We start from the raw sequence: 17,470 nt of genomic DNA on the forward strand, positions 1-17,470 counted from the left end.
GAATGAATAAAGCTGTTTTGAGTATTCACGTGCCGGTATTTATGTGGACAAGTGTTCTGGTTTCTCCTGGGTAACCAATGTCAAGAAAGTAGAACAGGTGGGCTGTGTGGTACTTGTGTGTTTGACTTACAGAAACTGCCAAACTATTTTCCAAGGTGAAGCATGCCATTTTATACCCCCACAGCCACACAGGAGAGTTCTAGCTTCTCTACATCCTTGTCAACACTTGGTGTTGTCAATGTTTACATTTTAATTATCCTCTTTTTAAACAAAATGTTAACCTCTTGGCAAAGAAAGGGTTCCATAAATGGTATTTAGATAAGAAATTTTATTTAAAATTTTTAAAAGATTTTATTTATTTGAGAGAGAGAGAAAGGGCACAAGCAGGGGGAGGGGCAAAGGGAGAAGCAGACTCCCCACTGAGCAGGGAGCCCAACGTGGGGCTCGATCCCAGGACCCTGGGATCACGACCTGGGCCAAAGGCAGAGGCTTAACAGACTAAGCCACCCAGGCACCCCTAGGTGAGTAATTTTTAAAAGCATAAAAATGTCCATAATTTTAAAAAGCATAAAAATGTCCAAAAAAGTGATCAACCCCAAACATACTGTGATCAGATTTTCAATAGATAAGCTACCTATAAATAAGATTTGTCAAAAGTTAGATAAGGAAAAGGGGGCTTATTCCCCAGGCTAATATCTCATTTGCACTATGTTATGAGTCACGACTCCTGAAGCTACCATATGCCTGAGAAAGGGCTATCACAACTAGATTTTTTAAGATGTTCAGAAAGACTACGCCTCACTTGATAATTACGGTTGAAATCTTTGGATCACAAGTCAATGGGTTACGTGGCTTTAATCAAAGGTATTTTTTGTCTCTTCAGATAATATTCTAAATATAATTTTGAAAGTGGTGTTACAATAATTCAGGCATTAAAACCAAATAATAGTTTCTCAAAACAAAACATTGTGGACAATTATGTAATACGTGCACTTCTCCTGCCCTAAGCCACTCACGATGGGAAGACATAGTTGTATCTTCTGATATACTATTGATGCAGTTTGTCAATATGTGCCAAGTGTATTTTTCTAACATGTGCAAAGAACTTATCAAAGATGGCAATTTTATCTATGAAAACAAAAGGATTCATCACCTTGCACAGTGTCCGTTCAGTTAATGACTCTTCACTACCGCAGTTCCTGAAAAATTATGCCATTTTCCAGACTTTTTTTTTCTGGTATAATGATTTTCGTTCAAAACACACTAAATGCAAAAACAAAACAAAACAAAAAAACCACACTAAAAGCTCTATAAGAAGAGATATTTTGATATTACAGTTTCAGGCCAACAGCCACCAATTTACTCAACCCAGGGGCTCGTCAGAGGACAGGATGTGGCGCGACTCTGAACTGCACACCTTGCTTGGACGAGCCCCAGTGGTGTGCTTGAGCACATACCAAGTGACAAAGAGGGGCTGTCTCCTCTGACCCTCGGGTCCACTGTGCATGTGGGTTAACTCTGCCTGTTTTGAAGTGCTCTCCTGTTCAGCTTGTGTCACCCTAAAGATGCTTTCCTGTACTATAATTTTAAGCTCAGTTTGAGTGCCATCTCCCCAAAAGTTGAAAAACCGGTGAAGAAAATGGTGGGAAAGGAAGAATTTACATTTCAAAGCCATTCCAAAGAAGGAGTCCTTTGCATACCCCACCTCCACCAACCACTCCTACGGTGAGAAGCCTTCTTCTCCTCCTTTGGCAAGTACAACACATTCTCACTACATGACATTTTATTTTTCAAATGTATCTATGTGCTGTTTACTATTTATGTAAGGATGTCTTCATTGTTCAATTCATACATTGTACACTTGTGAGAATGATTTGGGAATCAACAGCCCATGTTATTCATTCCAAGGATACATGTTAGTTCTCTATTGCTGATAACAGTTCACATCTGAATTCAGGGGCTTAAAACACAACAAATATTCATTATGGCTCACAGTTTCTGTGGATAAAGGATTAAGGAGCAGCTTGGCTGGGCAGTTCTGGCTTAAGATTTCTCATGAGGCTGGGACACCTGGGTGGCTCATTTGGTTAAGCATCTGACTTTTTTTTTTTAAGATTTTATTATTTATTTGACAGAGAGACACAGCGAGAGAGGGAACACAAGCAGGGGGAGAGGGAGAGGGAGAAGCAGGCTTCCTGCAGAGCAGGGACCCCGATGCGGGGCTCGATCCCAGAACCCTGGGATCATGACCTGAGCTGAAGGCAGACGCTTAACGACTGAGCCACCCAGGCGCCCCAGCATCTGACTCTTGATTTCTGCTCAGGTCATAATATCTGGGTTGTGAGATCGAGCCCTGTGTCAGCCTCTGCACTGGATGTAGAGTCTGCTTAAGATTCTCTCCCTCTCCCTCTGCCCCTCCCACCTCCTTTAAAAAAAAAAAAAAGGTTGAGGTTGAGTCAAATGTTAGGGCTTAAGGCTTGACTGGGGTTGGAGGATCTGATTCCAAGATGGCATACTCACATGGCTACCAAGCTGGGGCTGGCTACCAAGTGGACCTCTTCACAGAGCTACTTGTTTTGACTGTACTCACAACATGGTGGCTGATGTCCCCCAAAGCAAACAATCCGAGTGCCACAGGGAAGCTATCTTTAATGAACTAGCCTCAGAAGTTACACAGTATCACTTTCTCCAAACTCTGTTAGGAGCAAGTCACTATGTCTGTGAGAAGAAGAGGGGACTTAGGTTCCACCTTTTGAAGAGAGGCATTTTAAAGAATTTGCAGACATATTTTAAAACCACCACATCCATTTACTGTAAAATCTCATGAAGACTCTATACTTCTCTCATTCTATCATTCGCTACTTACAGGAGTTTGGTTGTTATTCCCAACAGCACTGTCACAGTACAAAGAGAGGGAATGTTTATGCTTATGGGCAGATGTTTAAGAGAGCTAGCTAACAATGCAATCAATAGAGGTTTTAACTATAAATGCTGCTTTTATCCTCAATGACTAACCTATATTCCTTGGTAGTCAGTTAACAGAAAAAACTAGTGGATTTTGTCAGCAATTAAACACCTACTGGCTAATGAGTCACTTCAGATGTCAGCTCTAATCCTGATATGCTGATTTTAATACTCAACTAAATAACTTCATCCTTGGTTATAATAGACAAGAATGTCACTGTACTATTACTTGGGCAAAGAAAATTCCCCAAGCTTTCAAGTTGTGATGAGATGGCATGCTATAGTTCAACGGTCTATCCTCCTTGCTCCTTTCTGTACTAGTTTACATGGAGAACGCAGAGTACCCTTTGAGGGGTCTAGCCATCCAGCCCTGGTCTCTCTCAAAGGAGCCCCAGAGCCACCGTTCCCCTGGTCAGATTCACACTTTGATTTATATGCTATGCCAACACTTCACCCCCAGCATGTCTAAAACCAAACTCCTCCCTTTCCTTCCAACCCTGGCTTCCTCCTTCAATTTCTTACTTCCATTAATTGCTATAGCATCTCCCGAGGAACCTCGGCCTTGCCTTTGACTTGAGCCTACGTTGCTGAAAATATAAGCTGTTGCTCAGGGCTCTTCTTTATCGCTCTCATATCCATGCTTTCCTCTCCATTCCAGAACTGACACTTCCCAACTTCATATTTTTGCTCACATTATTCCTTCTGGCTACAAAGCCCTTCCCCCCACTTCCTGAACTCTACCTATCCTTTAAGATCTAGTGGCAATGCCATCTGCTTCCTGAAGCTTTTCCTGATCCTCTACAGAATCTCTCATACAATTGTTCTGACACTCAGGATCTGACATCACTTCCAGAAACGGGAGAGAACTCTTTATTTTATTTAATGAATTCTGAATTCTGGAGATTGAACAACATGTAATGAGCACATGCATGTCATTTATGTAAACCTCAGTTTATGGTTATCTTAAGAGATGCTTACACAACCCCTATGAGGGGAGTTCTGCAGCCTGTTTCACAGATGAGAAAGCCGAGCCCCGGCAGCGGGCTGAGCGGCTCTCCCGAGCTCAGTGGTGAGTCAGCAGCAGTGTCAGCATCTCAACCCGGGTCCCCTGACGGCAAGCGGGCTGGTCTCTCCCTCACGCAGGACGTACTGGCCTCCCATTGTTCGCTCAGCAGGCTGCAGCACAGGCACGTCTGATTGCTCCAACTACCAGTCATTTATTGTTTCCAAGGGTAAACGCTCTACCAGATGCCACCTACTGATTATTAGTTTGAATCAGATGAAAATGCTGTTTTTATACATCGAAAATGGTCAAACATCAACAATTTCATACAGTTCAACCTAACAGGAAAGGACTGATTTCCCCCCTTGAAAAACATAAAAGCTAAGATAACTTGATTCTAGCATATAATAATAAAGAAATAAAACAAAGAGAAGAATGAGAACTCTAGACTACTCTTTTTAGTTTTGGAAGATTATGAGAAATGACCAAATGGACTAATGTCACCTGACCAGCAACAGTGGAGGGCTTCCTGGAGGAGGCTTGCTAATCACTGCTTAAATTACCCCGAGGAAGTCTAAGAAAGCCTAACTCCGTCTTTGACTTAATATGATAATTTCATATAAGCAGATACACGTGAATTATAAGAAGGAATGAATTAGGGGCACCTGGGTGGCTCAGTTGGTTAAGCATCTGTCTTTGGCTCAGGTCATGATCTCGGGGTCCTGGGATCGATCCCCGCATCAGGCTCCCTGCTCAGTGGGGAGTCTGCTTCTCCCTCTCCCTCTGATCCTCCTCCCTGCTTATACTCTCTGTCTCAAATCTTTTTTTTTAAAGGAATGAATTAAAACCTCATTTCTTCTAAATTGTAGTTTATAGATGTATGCCTTTTGAGCTTATATCTCTATAACCTTGAAATTCTTCTTTTCCAATATTTCCTTTGAAAGTAAGTCAGTCTCTGGGATTCCAGTTGTGAGTCTACTGTCAAGTACAGCAAGCAATGACTTCACAGGGCTCCTGGTCTCCAGTCTCATTCCCACCCCCTATGCCAGACATAGAATTCTCACACTAGCATCAGAGGGCTCTTTCCAAAACACAGCTCATCCTGTCTTTTTCTTGCTTAATATCCTGCAAGATTAAGTCCAGGCTCTTAAGCACAGTGAGGATCTGGCCCCTCCCCTGGCCAGTACACTTCAGCTCTCTTCCCCCCACCCAGTGTCACCCCTACCTTCCTCGTCCCCACATTTTTTTTTTTTTTAAAAGATTTTATTTATATATTTGACACAGAGAGAGAGCGAGAGAGGGAACACAAGCAGGGGGAGTGGGAGAGGGAGAAGCAGGCTTCCCGCTGAGCAGGGAGCCCGATGTGGGGCTCGATCCCAGGATCCTGGGATCATGACCTGAGCGGAAGGCAGACGCTTAACGACTGAGCCACCCAGGTGCCCCCCTCGTCCCCACATTTTATGCTCCATTGTTGCCAACATGTTTATCATTCTCTGTCACCCATAGCGCTTCAAGTTCTTCCCCTGTGTCCTAGCAGATGCCTCTGATCTCCAGCTCTGGAAAATCTTTCCTGATAGCCATCTCAGTAAGTTAATCAAATCATATCCGATTATTCTGGTGTCTTGTTCTACTTTTCCTGCACTTCTCACACTGTACTGTGATTTATTTACACACCTATCTCTAAAAACACCCTTTCTTTCTCTGTGGAATTTGAACCAGACTTCAAGTAGACACCACCAAACACCTTGCTTTTAGGTCTTTGGTCTGTCTGAAACCAAAATAAATTGGATAGAATTGCTTTAAAAAGAATAAAGAGAGGGGCGCCTGGGTGGCTCAGCTGGTTAAGCGTCTGCCTTCAGCTCAGGTCATGATCCCAGGGTCCTGGGATCGAGCCCTGTGTCAGGCTCCCTGCTCAGCCGGAAGTCTGCTTCTCTCTCTGCTTCTGCCTCTTGCTAGCTCTATCTCAAGTAAGTAAGTAAATAAATAAATCTTTTTTTTAAAAAAAAAGACTGAGAGAAATTTTAAGCCTAGGTAGTAGTTATGAGTGTTTTTAAGTAATTATTTAACCTGTGCATATTTTACACATTCTTCTGTATATTTCACAATAAAAAAGTAAAAAAAAATAAAGAATTAGACCAATCAGCCAGGATCCTATCTGGTAATTTAACAAGATATTTGTTTAAAACTATAACTAATGCGGGGCGCCTGGGTGGCTCAGTTGGTTAAGCGACTGCCTTCGGCTCAGGTCATGATCCTGGAGTCCTGAGATCGAGTCCCACATCAGGCTCCCTGCTCAGCAGGGAGTCTGCTTCTCCCTCTGACCCTCCTCCCTCTCATGCTCTCTGTCTCTCATTCTCTCTCTCTCAAATAAATAAAATCTTAAAAAAAACAAAAACAAAACTATAACTAATGTTTTTTTTATTTTATTTTTTTGGTGTAACTGATTTTTTAAAGTATAAGTGGATTCTCATGTACAATGTCACTCCAAAAATGACAAACATGCCTAAAACGAAACTCTGACAAAATAATTAGGATAAAATCTATTTATGCCCACGTGACAGTCTAGAACGTTAAGTCACTTCTCTCTTTGCATACCTCACCACGGTTATAAATGTTCAGGTTTGGAGAGCATTTTTACCGGCCTACTTAGCAAATAGAACACCTGATAATGATATCAAGATACATTATAAACATGGAGACTTATTTGTATCACAAAAAATACTCAGTAAAATTGAGTCTAACATTTCATTTTATCTGGAGCTGCGACATTTCATATTCCGACAATTACTAAGCCTCACAACAAATTAATAGGAGTCAATTAGTATCTAAAATACTCCCCAACCCCTGTAATAATACTATATTATGCTATTTTATCTGATAAACGTGAATTACTCTTATGATTAAAATCCACCCATATAAAGTCAGTTTGGTTCAACCCATATTTATACCCAAAGCAAGTGGCTAGGGGGGCACCTGGGTGGCTCAGTTGGTTAAGCAACTGCCTTCGGCTCAGGTCATGATCCTGGAGTCCTGGGATCGAGTCCCGCATCAGGCTCCCTGCTCAGCGGGGTGTCTGTTTATCCCTCTAATCCTCCCCCCCTCATGCTCTCTCTGTCTCATTCCCTCTCTCAAATAAATAAATTCTTAAAAAAAAAAAAAAAGCAAGTGGCTAGGAACGATTAGGGCTGGAAAGATCAGGAGGAAACTAGGGTTATCGATGAACACAAATAACACTAAGAGAAAACCATTCACATCCCACACAAGAGCTATAAAGCAAAACACCATGGGAACTGCTGTTTCCCACAGTACGGCCCCCAAGACACACGGAACTATGCTCCTGATTACAACACCTATGAGGCAAGATAAAACACAAACACCTACTTTTGAAAGCGTCACTGGGCCACCACAACAGTAAGGAAGTTACAGAGGGGTAGCAGAAGTTCTGGGTTATGAGGGAACACCGAAGCTGGCTTGTATCCTGTTGGTTTGTACCTTTGTGGCCCTCCCTCCCACCTCCTTGGGCCTGGCTCCCAGGTACACAGGCTACCACTGATCTACCTTCTGCTACTAGAAGTAAGTCTACATTTCCTAGATGATTTTTTTTTCTTTTTTAAGGGGTGGGGGCGATAAGGGCAGAGGGAGAGGGAGAGAGAGAATCTTAAGCAGGCTCCATGCCTGATGCGGGGCTCAATCTCACGACCCTGAGATCATGACCTGAGCCAAAATCAAGTCGGACACTTAACCGACTGAGCCACCCAGGCGCCCCTACACTTCCTAGAGTTTTATACAGAGAGAATCAAGCAGTATGTACTCTGTGGTCTGGCTTCTTCCTTTCAGCATAAATGATTTTGGGATCCATCCATGTTGCAGCGTGTATCAGTGGTTCATGCCTTGTCACTGCTCAGTAATATTTCATTATGTGGATATGTAATGCTTTTCATCCATTTACCTGCTACTAGACATTAAGGCTGTTTCCAGATTTTGGCTACCACAAATCAAACTGCTATGAACATCCATGTACAAGTTTGTATGAACATCTGCTTTCCTTTTGCTTGGGTAAATACTTAGGAGTAGAATTGCTGGATCGCATAATAGATTCATGTTCAAGTTTTTTTAAAAGATTTATTTGCTTATTTATTTTAGTGATAGTGAGCAAGCATGAGCGGGGGGGATGGGCAGAGGGAGAGGAGAGAGCGAATCGTAAGCAGGCTCCACAGCCAGCACGGAGCCCGACGCGGGGCTCCATCCCAGGACCCTGAGATCATGACCTGAGCTGAAATCAACAGCCGGCTGCTTAACCGACTGAGCCACCCAGGCGCCCTGATTCACATTCAAGTTTTAAAGAAACTGTCACACTGTTTACTAGATTGTACCATGTTACATTCCCAATAGTAGTATTTGAGAAATCTGGGATCTCCACATCCTCACCAACACTTGTTAGGATCAGTCTTTAGTTTTAGGCATTTTAATAGATATACAGTGGTATCTCACTGTGGTTTTAACTTGTATTTTCCTAACACCTTTCCATGTGCTTACTTGACATACATATATTTTCTTCAGTGAAGCGTCTATTCAAATCTTTTGCCTGCTTCTTTAAAACCAGGTTGTTTCTTTTCTTTTTTTTTTTTTAAAGATTTTTTATTTATTTATTTGACAGAGAGAGACACAGTGAGAGAGGGAACACAAGCAGGGGGAGTGGGAGAGGGAGAAGCAGACTTCCCACTGAGCAGGGAGCCCGATGCGGGGCTTGATCCCAGGACCCTGAGATCATGACCTGAGCTGAAGGCAGACGCTTAACGACTGAGCCACCCAGGCGCCCCGGCTGTTTATTTTCTTATTGAGTTTTAAGACTTCTTTATATATTCTGGATAAAATTCCTTTGTCAGATATAGGATTTGCAAGTATTTCCTCCCAGACTGTGTCTTGTCTTTTCATAACAAATAATATTAAAGCATATTATATGTACCAAACAGCCAAATAAACAGAGCTAACGACAGAATCCATTAACTGAAAGATGTATCATAAGAAACCATCCAAAACACAGTACAAAGAGACAAAGAAAGTAAAAACATAAAAGAGAAATTAAGAGACAAGGAGAATAAAATGGAAGATATAGCATAAGTCTAATAAGCGTTCCAGAAGACAAAATTAAAAAAATGTGGAAGAAGAAATACCTGTACAGATAATTGAGAGAATTTTTCAGTCATGTTGATAGATGTTGATCCTCAGAATCAGTATATTCAACAAATCCCAACAGGGAAAAGTGAAAGAAATCCACAACTCGTTCTTTCTTATAGTGGAGGATTATTTAATCCTAATTTCATTAAATCCCCAAACCACTAAATTACAGAAAAGGGATTCTGACATCAAATAATAGAAAACCACAGAAATGAACTAGTAGGAGAGGAGAGCACAAAAATGTTTGGAGCTGAAAAGAAAATGAATGGGAAAGGTGCCCGAGGAGGTCTGAGATGACCTCAAGCTAGAGGAGCTAAGGCTAGACAAGCCCAGGTATAGCCCAGAATATCTGTCTTGACAACTGGCAACACCTCCTGACTCCAGAAGCAGCAGAACTCTACATGTTTATTCTTTAGACACTTGAAATGTTATCCGATCTGGAGATATTAGGCACAGTTGAGTCCAGGTACCATATGTTAAATAGGGGGACCAAGTCACCATATTAATAACAAATGCTTCCAGAAAGAAACTCTCACAGTTATGGCCAATTGCTTTGACAAAAGTACCAAGATAATTCAGTGGGGGAAAGAATAGTCTTTTCACCAAATGCTGCAGGGATAACTAGATATCAACAGGCAAAAGAATGAATTTGGATCCTTACTTCATACCACAAACAAAAATCAACTCACAATGGATCATAGCCCCAAATGTAAGAGCTAAAACTATAAAGCTTTCAGAGGAAAGCAGGGGGGCAGGATCAACTGGCCTCAGCAGTTCACTGAATGTGCAGGAATAAAGCAGGAACTGACTCATAGTTTAGTGTGGTTGGCTAAGAAAACAGGAAAAGCACTTCCAGGACACCTAAGGAAAATGGTGCTGCCATGCAGAAGCGTTTACACCGCAGACCTGAGACCACTCTCCTTACGGACCAGCTTGAAGGGGGGGCCCTGGACTGTCCTCTGGGAACTCAGATTTTGGGAGGGTTCCCACCATTCCCAGAAGTGATAAGAAAGGCTCGCTGAACCTAAAATGTTTGTGCAAGTAACATGGTTTGTGTTAAATACCTGCTTCCTTCTGGAGTCTGGTGTTTTCGTACTTGCTACACAGAGACTGCCTACATGGCCAGCTCTCAAGAGACCCTGGGCACTTGGGGCTCTACTGAGCTTCCTGGTCGACAACATGTCACACCCGTCGTCACAGCTGGTTGTGGAAGACTGAGCACGTCCTGTGTGACTCCACTGGGGAAGGCCTCTTGGAAGTTGGTGCCTGGTGTCCTCAGACTTCACCCCACACGCCTTTTCCTTTGCTGAGCTTGCTCTATATCCTGTCATTGCAGTCATAGCTGTGAGTACAACTAGCTACTGAGTCCTTTGAGTCCTCCTGGTAAATCACTGAAACTAGGGGTGGTCCTGGGGACCCCTGCCACAAGTATACACTAAGAAAATAAATCCATTTGCTGTGGTAGCATATGGTCCAACCAGATCCCCAGAATTCTACTGGATGAGTTCTGAATGCTTATGACAGTGTGTGTATGTGACCTGGAGGTTCCCAGGTGTGGCAGGGCAACACAGGCATATGGGGAGTGAGTTTTGCAGGCCCGCCCCAGACTCACGGAATCAAAAGTTCGGCCAGTGGTCTGGGCATTTATTTCTTAGAAAACCTGACTTGTTGACCTGCAACTTTTGGACAGCAGAACTTCCTGAGCTTCTTGCCCCAGCAGCTGCTAATGGGCATGAATCACACCAAGTCAGCTTCCTGTCCTCTTCCAACCCACACACGCCCTCCTCCCTCAGCTGCGGCTTGATCCAGTCCTTGTTGCTGCAGCCCACAAAGCAGGTTCAGTGTGCCATTATTCTATATCTAGGGTATATACAAAAACAGTTTTGGAGAAAGATGTTTTTAGTATCTTATGAACTTTAAAAATGCACATAAAAGTGCTTTGTAAACAAGAAATTTACAAACGTAATGTATTATTGGGCTTAACAGGCAGGTGTATGCACCATAAAATACAGCAGTGTCTTTGATGTGATGCTTCCAGTGCAAAGTTATACCTCCTGACAGCTCTCTGCCCTACTCTAATTAAAAACTCATATAAAGGTTACAAACACATTTTTAACTTTGGTTTCAGGTTTCAGTTTTGTTGATCTTGAGATGTAAATATTATCTCCACGTTAAGAAATAATTTCATCAGGGAAAGATCACAGATGCCTCACATCTAAACATCAGAACTCACTTTATGGGGGTGCCTGGGTGGCTCAGTTGATTGGGCGTCTGCCTTCGGCTCAGGTCATGAGCTCAGGATCCTGGGACTGAACTCTGCATTGGGATCCCTCAGTCTGCTTCTCCCTCTCTCTCTCTGCCCCTCCCCCTGTTCATGCGCTCTCTATCAAATAAATAAAATCTTTTTTAAAAAAAGAACTCACTTTATGACTGGCATCCTTTCCTCCTGGGCCCCTTCCCTGTTATCATACACACATCCCCCACCTCAATACACAGCACTATATTGTAACACTCAATATATTTATTTCACTTTCCCTGAAGTTCAGGTCATGGGCAATCTTAGAACTCAAAAGAATCTTCAAAATTCAGTTGGGGGGCACCTGGGTGGCTCAGTCATTAAGCGTCTGCCTTTGGCTCAGGTCATGATCTCAGGGTCCTGGGATCTAGCCCCGCATCGGGCTCCCTGCTCTGCAGGAAGCCTGCTTCTTCCTCTCCCACTCCCCCTGCTTGTGTTTCCTCTCTTGCTGTGTCTCTCTCTGTCAAATAAATAAATAAAATCTTTAAAAAAAAAAAAATTCAGTTGGACAAGTAAGTTCTGAATGCTTAGGACAGTATGTACATGTGACCTGGAGGTTCCCAAACGTGGCAGGGCAACACAGGCATATGGGGAGTTTTCCAGGCCTGCCTAGACTCACTGAATCAAAAGTCCTGCCAATGGGGTCTGGGCCTTTATTTCTTAAGACTTTATGAAGCAGGTATGCCTGGCAGAACCCCACAGAGGCTCTAGATTTGGAGTGAACAAGCATGTCAGAAGGCCGGCGGGTGAAGAGGATTTGTGGAATGGTCTTTAGAAATTGGAGGCTAAGGAAGGAGAATTCATAATCTTTTTTTTTTTTTTTAACATTTATTTATTTGTCAGAGAGAGAGAGCACAAGCAGGGGATGCAGCAGGCAGAAGGAGAAGCAGGCTCCCCGCGGAGCAAGGAACCTGACGTGGGACTTGATCCCAGGACCCTGGGATCATGACCTGAGCCGAAGGCAGACGCTCAACCAACTGAGCCACCCAGGCGTCACCCCCCCCACTTTTTTTTTTAAAGATTTTGTTTATTTATTTGAGAGAGACAGAGATAGCGAGAGAGAGCATGGGGAGGAGGGGAAGAAGCAGGCTCCCCGCTGAGCAGGGAGCCCAATGTGGGGCTCCCTGAGCTGAAGGCAAACACCCAACTGACTGAGCCACCCAGGCGCCCCAGGAGAATTCATAATCTTGACATCACGAATAATTCTGAGTGGCACAAAGACTATGACATTGGAGCCAAAGAGAAGAAAATATAATCTAGTATACCACTTGCCTATGCAGTGAGTAATATCTGCAAAGTCTAACATAATAAACACTCTTAAATGGTTTTCAGGAGGCTTAATTAGACAACAGTACAGATATTATTAACCTTGACAACATAAAAGTACAACTGAAAGAACTGGAAGTAGGAGGGAAAGAGGAGGTGGAAAAACGGGGAAGGGTGCTAATACCCTCCTCTTATAAGGAGGGAGGTCTAGAGACCTGGTTTAAAGTCGATAGTACAAAGAAATAGCGATATATGGTTATCATTTAAAGTCACAACAGCAGCCAATAAAAGAACTAAAATCACAGTTCAATAATACTAAGTTGGGAAGCAGAGAGGCAAAGTCACTTGTTCAAGTTTGGCTAGGTAGGAAGTTCTGAAGCCTGTGTGTGACTGTGGGCCCTGCACACTCCAGCGTTCCTTACCAGCCTCGAGCTGTGCCAAGCACTGTGCTAGGAAGTCACCTGCCCAATGTCACACACCTGGTTAGCAGCAGAGCCAGAAAAAGAAATGAATTCTCTAGCCTAAAAATGATTTGGAAAAGTTATTACTAAAATTTCCAGAAAAGACCATGTTGAAAATCTCCCATTCGCTCATCCTCATTCATCCTTCATTTCTGCTCATTCTTTTTACACACACACACACCATTTCTTAAAAAGAGCTCCTGTGCTGAGACACACTTCCTCCCACTTCCTCCCTTCCCCTCCCCTCCACATCAGGCCTGCTCTCCAAGGCTACACCACCTGATCAAGCAAGTTCTCTCTTCTGGAGGCAACTATGAAGACTTCAACCCACCAACCATTTTGTCTTTCAAAACCTGAGAGAAGGACACAGAAGATACAAGGTGAGCCTGCCTGCTCATCTTAGTCTAGAGACTGAGACCACCTGCTTCTGGGGGACAGGCCACTGTCACATGCACTGAGGTGAGCAGCTGAGGCACCAGGACGTGCTGTGGCCACAGCCTGTGGAGGGCCTGGAGGGCGGGGCTGTGCCCGAGACCAGCCTGTGTGCAGGCCAGACCGAAGACTGCGAAAACCACTCAGTGGCCCTGCGGAACTTCACGAAAACTTGTGAAATATTCAACAGAAATGCCAATTTCTACCCTCAAGATAAGTCTTTAAAAATAAACTATAACCCAAACTCATTAGTACCTATAAAAAGCAATTCCAAAATTTCAACTTGATTCACTATTACTTACGCCATTTTCTGTGCGTTTCTCTGCAGGTACATTTATCACATTCCTCTGAGTTCTCTGCTCTTGGGTCTGACGGCCACCTAGTGAAATAAGAGGGCCAGACTTACTAAAAGACATACTAGTAAGAGGACACTCTCCCATCTCTCCACTTATTTATTTATGCTAACACAAGTACAATACACCAGGCTGAACAACACTTGATACAGTTGAAAAAATGCTTTATAATTAATTTTTATAAAGTTGTTTAAATGAAATTTTTTCTTCTATTTCAGAATCTTGAAATTGACTTATATTGAAAGATTTCTAACACTTAAAATGGTCAAGATGGCAAGTTCTATGTCACATGTGTTTTACCACAACTAATTTTTATTAAATATTTTAAAAAGACTTTTATATTATAGCAGGGACTAAAAAAACCTTAAAATCCAGCAATAAAAACACTGGTGCACAGAGCTGGTCTTCATTGGCAGGGTTGCAACTGACATGGGGCATCAACACAAATCAGGCTGTCTTAAGAATTCTCCTTTGTTCCATAAAAATTAAGAGTATTTCCCAAAAAAGGCTTCAAACTTAAACTGTAGAAATTATATGTCCTGTCATATTTTGTAAACAAAATGGAATGTGCTGCACACTTGTGCACCTGGTGACTCTGAAGTCATAGATGTGTCCAGTGCCCGCCCCAGCCCACTTACCTCTACAGCTGTTACTTAATGTCATTTGAGAATTATCGAACCCTAGAGCCTGCTTTAGTACCTAAAATCCATGACCTCAAAGGCACATGAACTTCATGTTAAAAAAAAAAACACACACACACAGGAAAATGTTTTTTCTTCTCTTTCCTATTATTTTGAAACATTTGAAGAAAGAGGCAGAGGGAGAGAATCTTTTAAGCAGACTCTCTGCTGAGAGCAGAGCCTGACACAGGGCTCGATCCCATGACCCATGAGATCACGATCTGAGCAGAAAACAAGAGCCAGATGCCCAACTGATTGAGCCACCCAGGCGTCCCCAAAGCACCCACCATCTTACTGCTTGGGCTCTGAGAGACAGGTGCAGTGCATGAGCAGAAGCAGAGGAAACACGGCAGAGGGCAGAGCATTATGGGGGGTTACTTGTGAGTCAGGGCCCACAGAATATGAAGATGCAAGAAGGGATGTGGCTGAAAGGGATAAAGGGACAGGGAGGTTGAAGAGATGGGTAGGGTCCTATTACAAATGCCATCTAAGCCAAGCTGAGGAGGGTCAAGTAGGGAGGCAGGGACTTTGCTGGAAGGTTCTATAAAGCGATGCAAGCTGTGACGAATTTGGTTCTTCCAGTCCTGACTGATGGTCCCTGCCAGTCTGGGAATCCCCGTCACCACACCTTCCTGGGAGCTTCCCTCAACCTGGTACCCTGCATGCTCCCCTCCATATCCTGCTCATCCCTCAAGGTCCCCAGTCTGCCATTTCTAAATACTCTGCTCTGTGATGACAGTGGTCCTCTTGCCACCACAAAGCTCAACATCCCTCCTCCCACTTACCTGTGTACTTCCTGTGTCGGCACCACCAGGCTGAGCAGCACTGTGGGGTGACGATGCAGGGTGACTGCAAGGTCAGCACTGTCACCTTTCTTACGACTCTGAACAGTTCTCTTAAGTATCCCTAACACTTCTAAACTTTATAAAGTGAGAATAAAATAAGACCTTCCCCCCAGCCCACCACCAGGACATTAACAGTTATGTACAAATATTACATCAGTAAAAGTAAAATATAGAACTTTTAAGTATAGCTAGGTACTGGGGCGCCTGAGTGGCTCAGTCAATTAAGCATCTGGCTTTGGCTCAGGTCATGATCCCAGGGTCCTGGGATGGAGCCCCGCATCGGGCTCCTTGCTCAGCGGGGGCCTGCTTCTCCCTCTGCCTGCACTCCCCCTGCTTGTGCTCTGTCAAATAAATAAATCTTTTTTAAAAAAAAAAGTATATCCAGGTACAGGAGGGGTATAAGTATTTGGAGAGCTCAGGCAGAGAGCTAAAATAAATTCTTGGCACTAGAATAGCACTCAGCTGTCAGCTCGTCTAGCCCTCCTTCTCAGGAGGCTTTTGTCCTGAGAGGTTGGGCCCTTGTCTAAAGTAATGGTGGATGAAGAGCTAGACCCGGAGCCCTGGCCTCCTGACTCCAGATGACCAGCAGCAGATGGAGTAAGACCCAGAAGTAATGATACACTGTAAAAAAACAGCACTGGAACAATATTTACAGCTAGGGAAAGATGATTTTAAGTAGCCAGTAGCTCATCCTATGGGCAGAATGTCCTTTCTGATAAAATATAAATAAAAGGGGATAATTTGCAATAAAGGAACCTTTTTACAAAAGAATGTCCCTTATTTATTTTTTTAAATACCAGAAGTAATCCACAATCACTGTTAAATAACAAGTTAAGGGTCTCTTAACTGCATAGTATATATATAGACTTCTAAAAAATGATTCTTATTTTGTTTAAATTCTTTTTTTTTTTTTTTTTTTTAAAGATTTTATTTATTTATTTGAGAGAGAGAGAGAATGAGAGACAGAGAGCATGAGAGAGAGGAGGGTCAGAGGGAGAAGCAGACTCCCTGCCGAGCAGGGAGCCCGATGCGGGACTCGATCCTGGGACTCCAGGATCATGACCTGAGCCGAAGGCAGTCGCTTAACCAACTGAGCCACCCAGGCGCCCCTATTTTGTTTAAATTCTGATTCAAAAATAGATAGCATACTCCCATGGTTCAAAATTCAAAAGGAACAAACAGGTATATAATTAACAATTTGCCCTCCCTCCCCCGTCCTGCAGCCTTCCCCCGAGGCTAGCGATGTGACGTTTCTTACAACGCTTCCAAAGACACTTTTCACATGGACAAGCCGATACAGATGCACAGAATTAGGCTTTGTCTGTCACGCAGAAGGCGGCACACTGGGCATGTGGTTTGGCGCTGTGCTTATTTACTCACCTGTCTAGGAGATGGTGTGGGTCAGGGCACAGAGCTGCTTCCTTACTTCTGGCTGTGGAGCGGCCTACTGTACGGAGGTCACGCCATCTCTTTAACCTATGCCCACGATGCCCACGGCGGGCACAGGCTGCTCCTACCAGCCAACGCTCCACGAGCAACAATGCCTTACGAGCGATGTTACGTACGCGCTCTTGTGTGTGTGCACGCACAGCCTTAGGGGAAGTTCTCCGAAGTGAGACTGCTAGGTGAAAGGTCTGGTGCTTTTGTAGGTTTAGTAGATATTGCTAAAGCGCCTCTTGGAAGGAGCTGCCAACTGGCACTCCCACAGCATCACGGAAGAGGCCTGTGTCTCGACCTCCTTGCCAATACCGCATTAGTAAATGTTCTCGTCTTTGCCAGCGTCACAGGTGAAACAGATCCATTGTTTTCCCTGCATTTCTTTTATTTAGGAGTAAGGCTGAACATCCTTTCACATAACCTAAGGCCAAGTATATCTGCTTTTCTGTGACCTGTGTGTACATCTAGCCTTTTTAAAAAAAAAACTGATTTTCCTTATCAATTTTTAGAAACTCTTATATATAAAGGTAGTTAGCCCTTGCAATATGAGCTATA

The 17,470-nt window shown here is 43.4% G+C and overlaps 1 protein-coding gene and 1 long non-coding RNA gene across 7 annotated transcripts in view; one reads left to right on the forward strand and one right to left on the reverse strand.

Annotated features, from left to right (window-relative positions):
- Positions 1-17,470, reverse strand: part of PPP1R13B (protein phosphatase 1 regulatory subunit 13B) — a 92,374-nt gene that overhangs the window by 27,015 nt on the left and 47,889 nt on the right. For all 6 annotated transcript variants that reach the window (XM_078054275.1, XM_078054274.1, XM_078054273.1 and 3 more), the window contains exon 4: positions 13,903-13,979. In XM_078054275.1, coding sequence (XP_077910401.1) covers positions 13,903-13,979 — 77 coding nt within the window. The remainder of the gene's footprint in view (positions 1-13,902; positions 13,980-17,470) is intronic.
- Positions 7,359-13,882, forward strand: LOC144378894 (uncharacterized). Its single transcript, XR_013440849.1, has 2 exons — positions 7,359-7,540; positions 13,424-13,882. It is a non-coding gene; the product is annotated as an uncharacterized LOC144378894 (long non-coding RNA).

This window comes from Halichoerus grypus, chromosome 8, assembly GCF_964656455.1.
Source record: "Halichoerus grypus chromosome 8, mHalGry1.hap1.1, whole genome shotgun sequence".
NCBI classification, from domain to species: Eukaryota; Metazoa; Chordata; class Mammalia; order Carnivora; family Phocidae; genus Halichoerus; species Halichoerus grypus.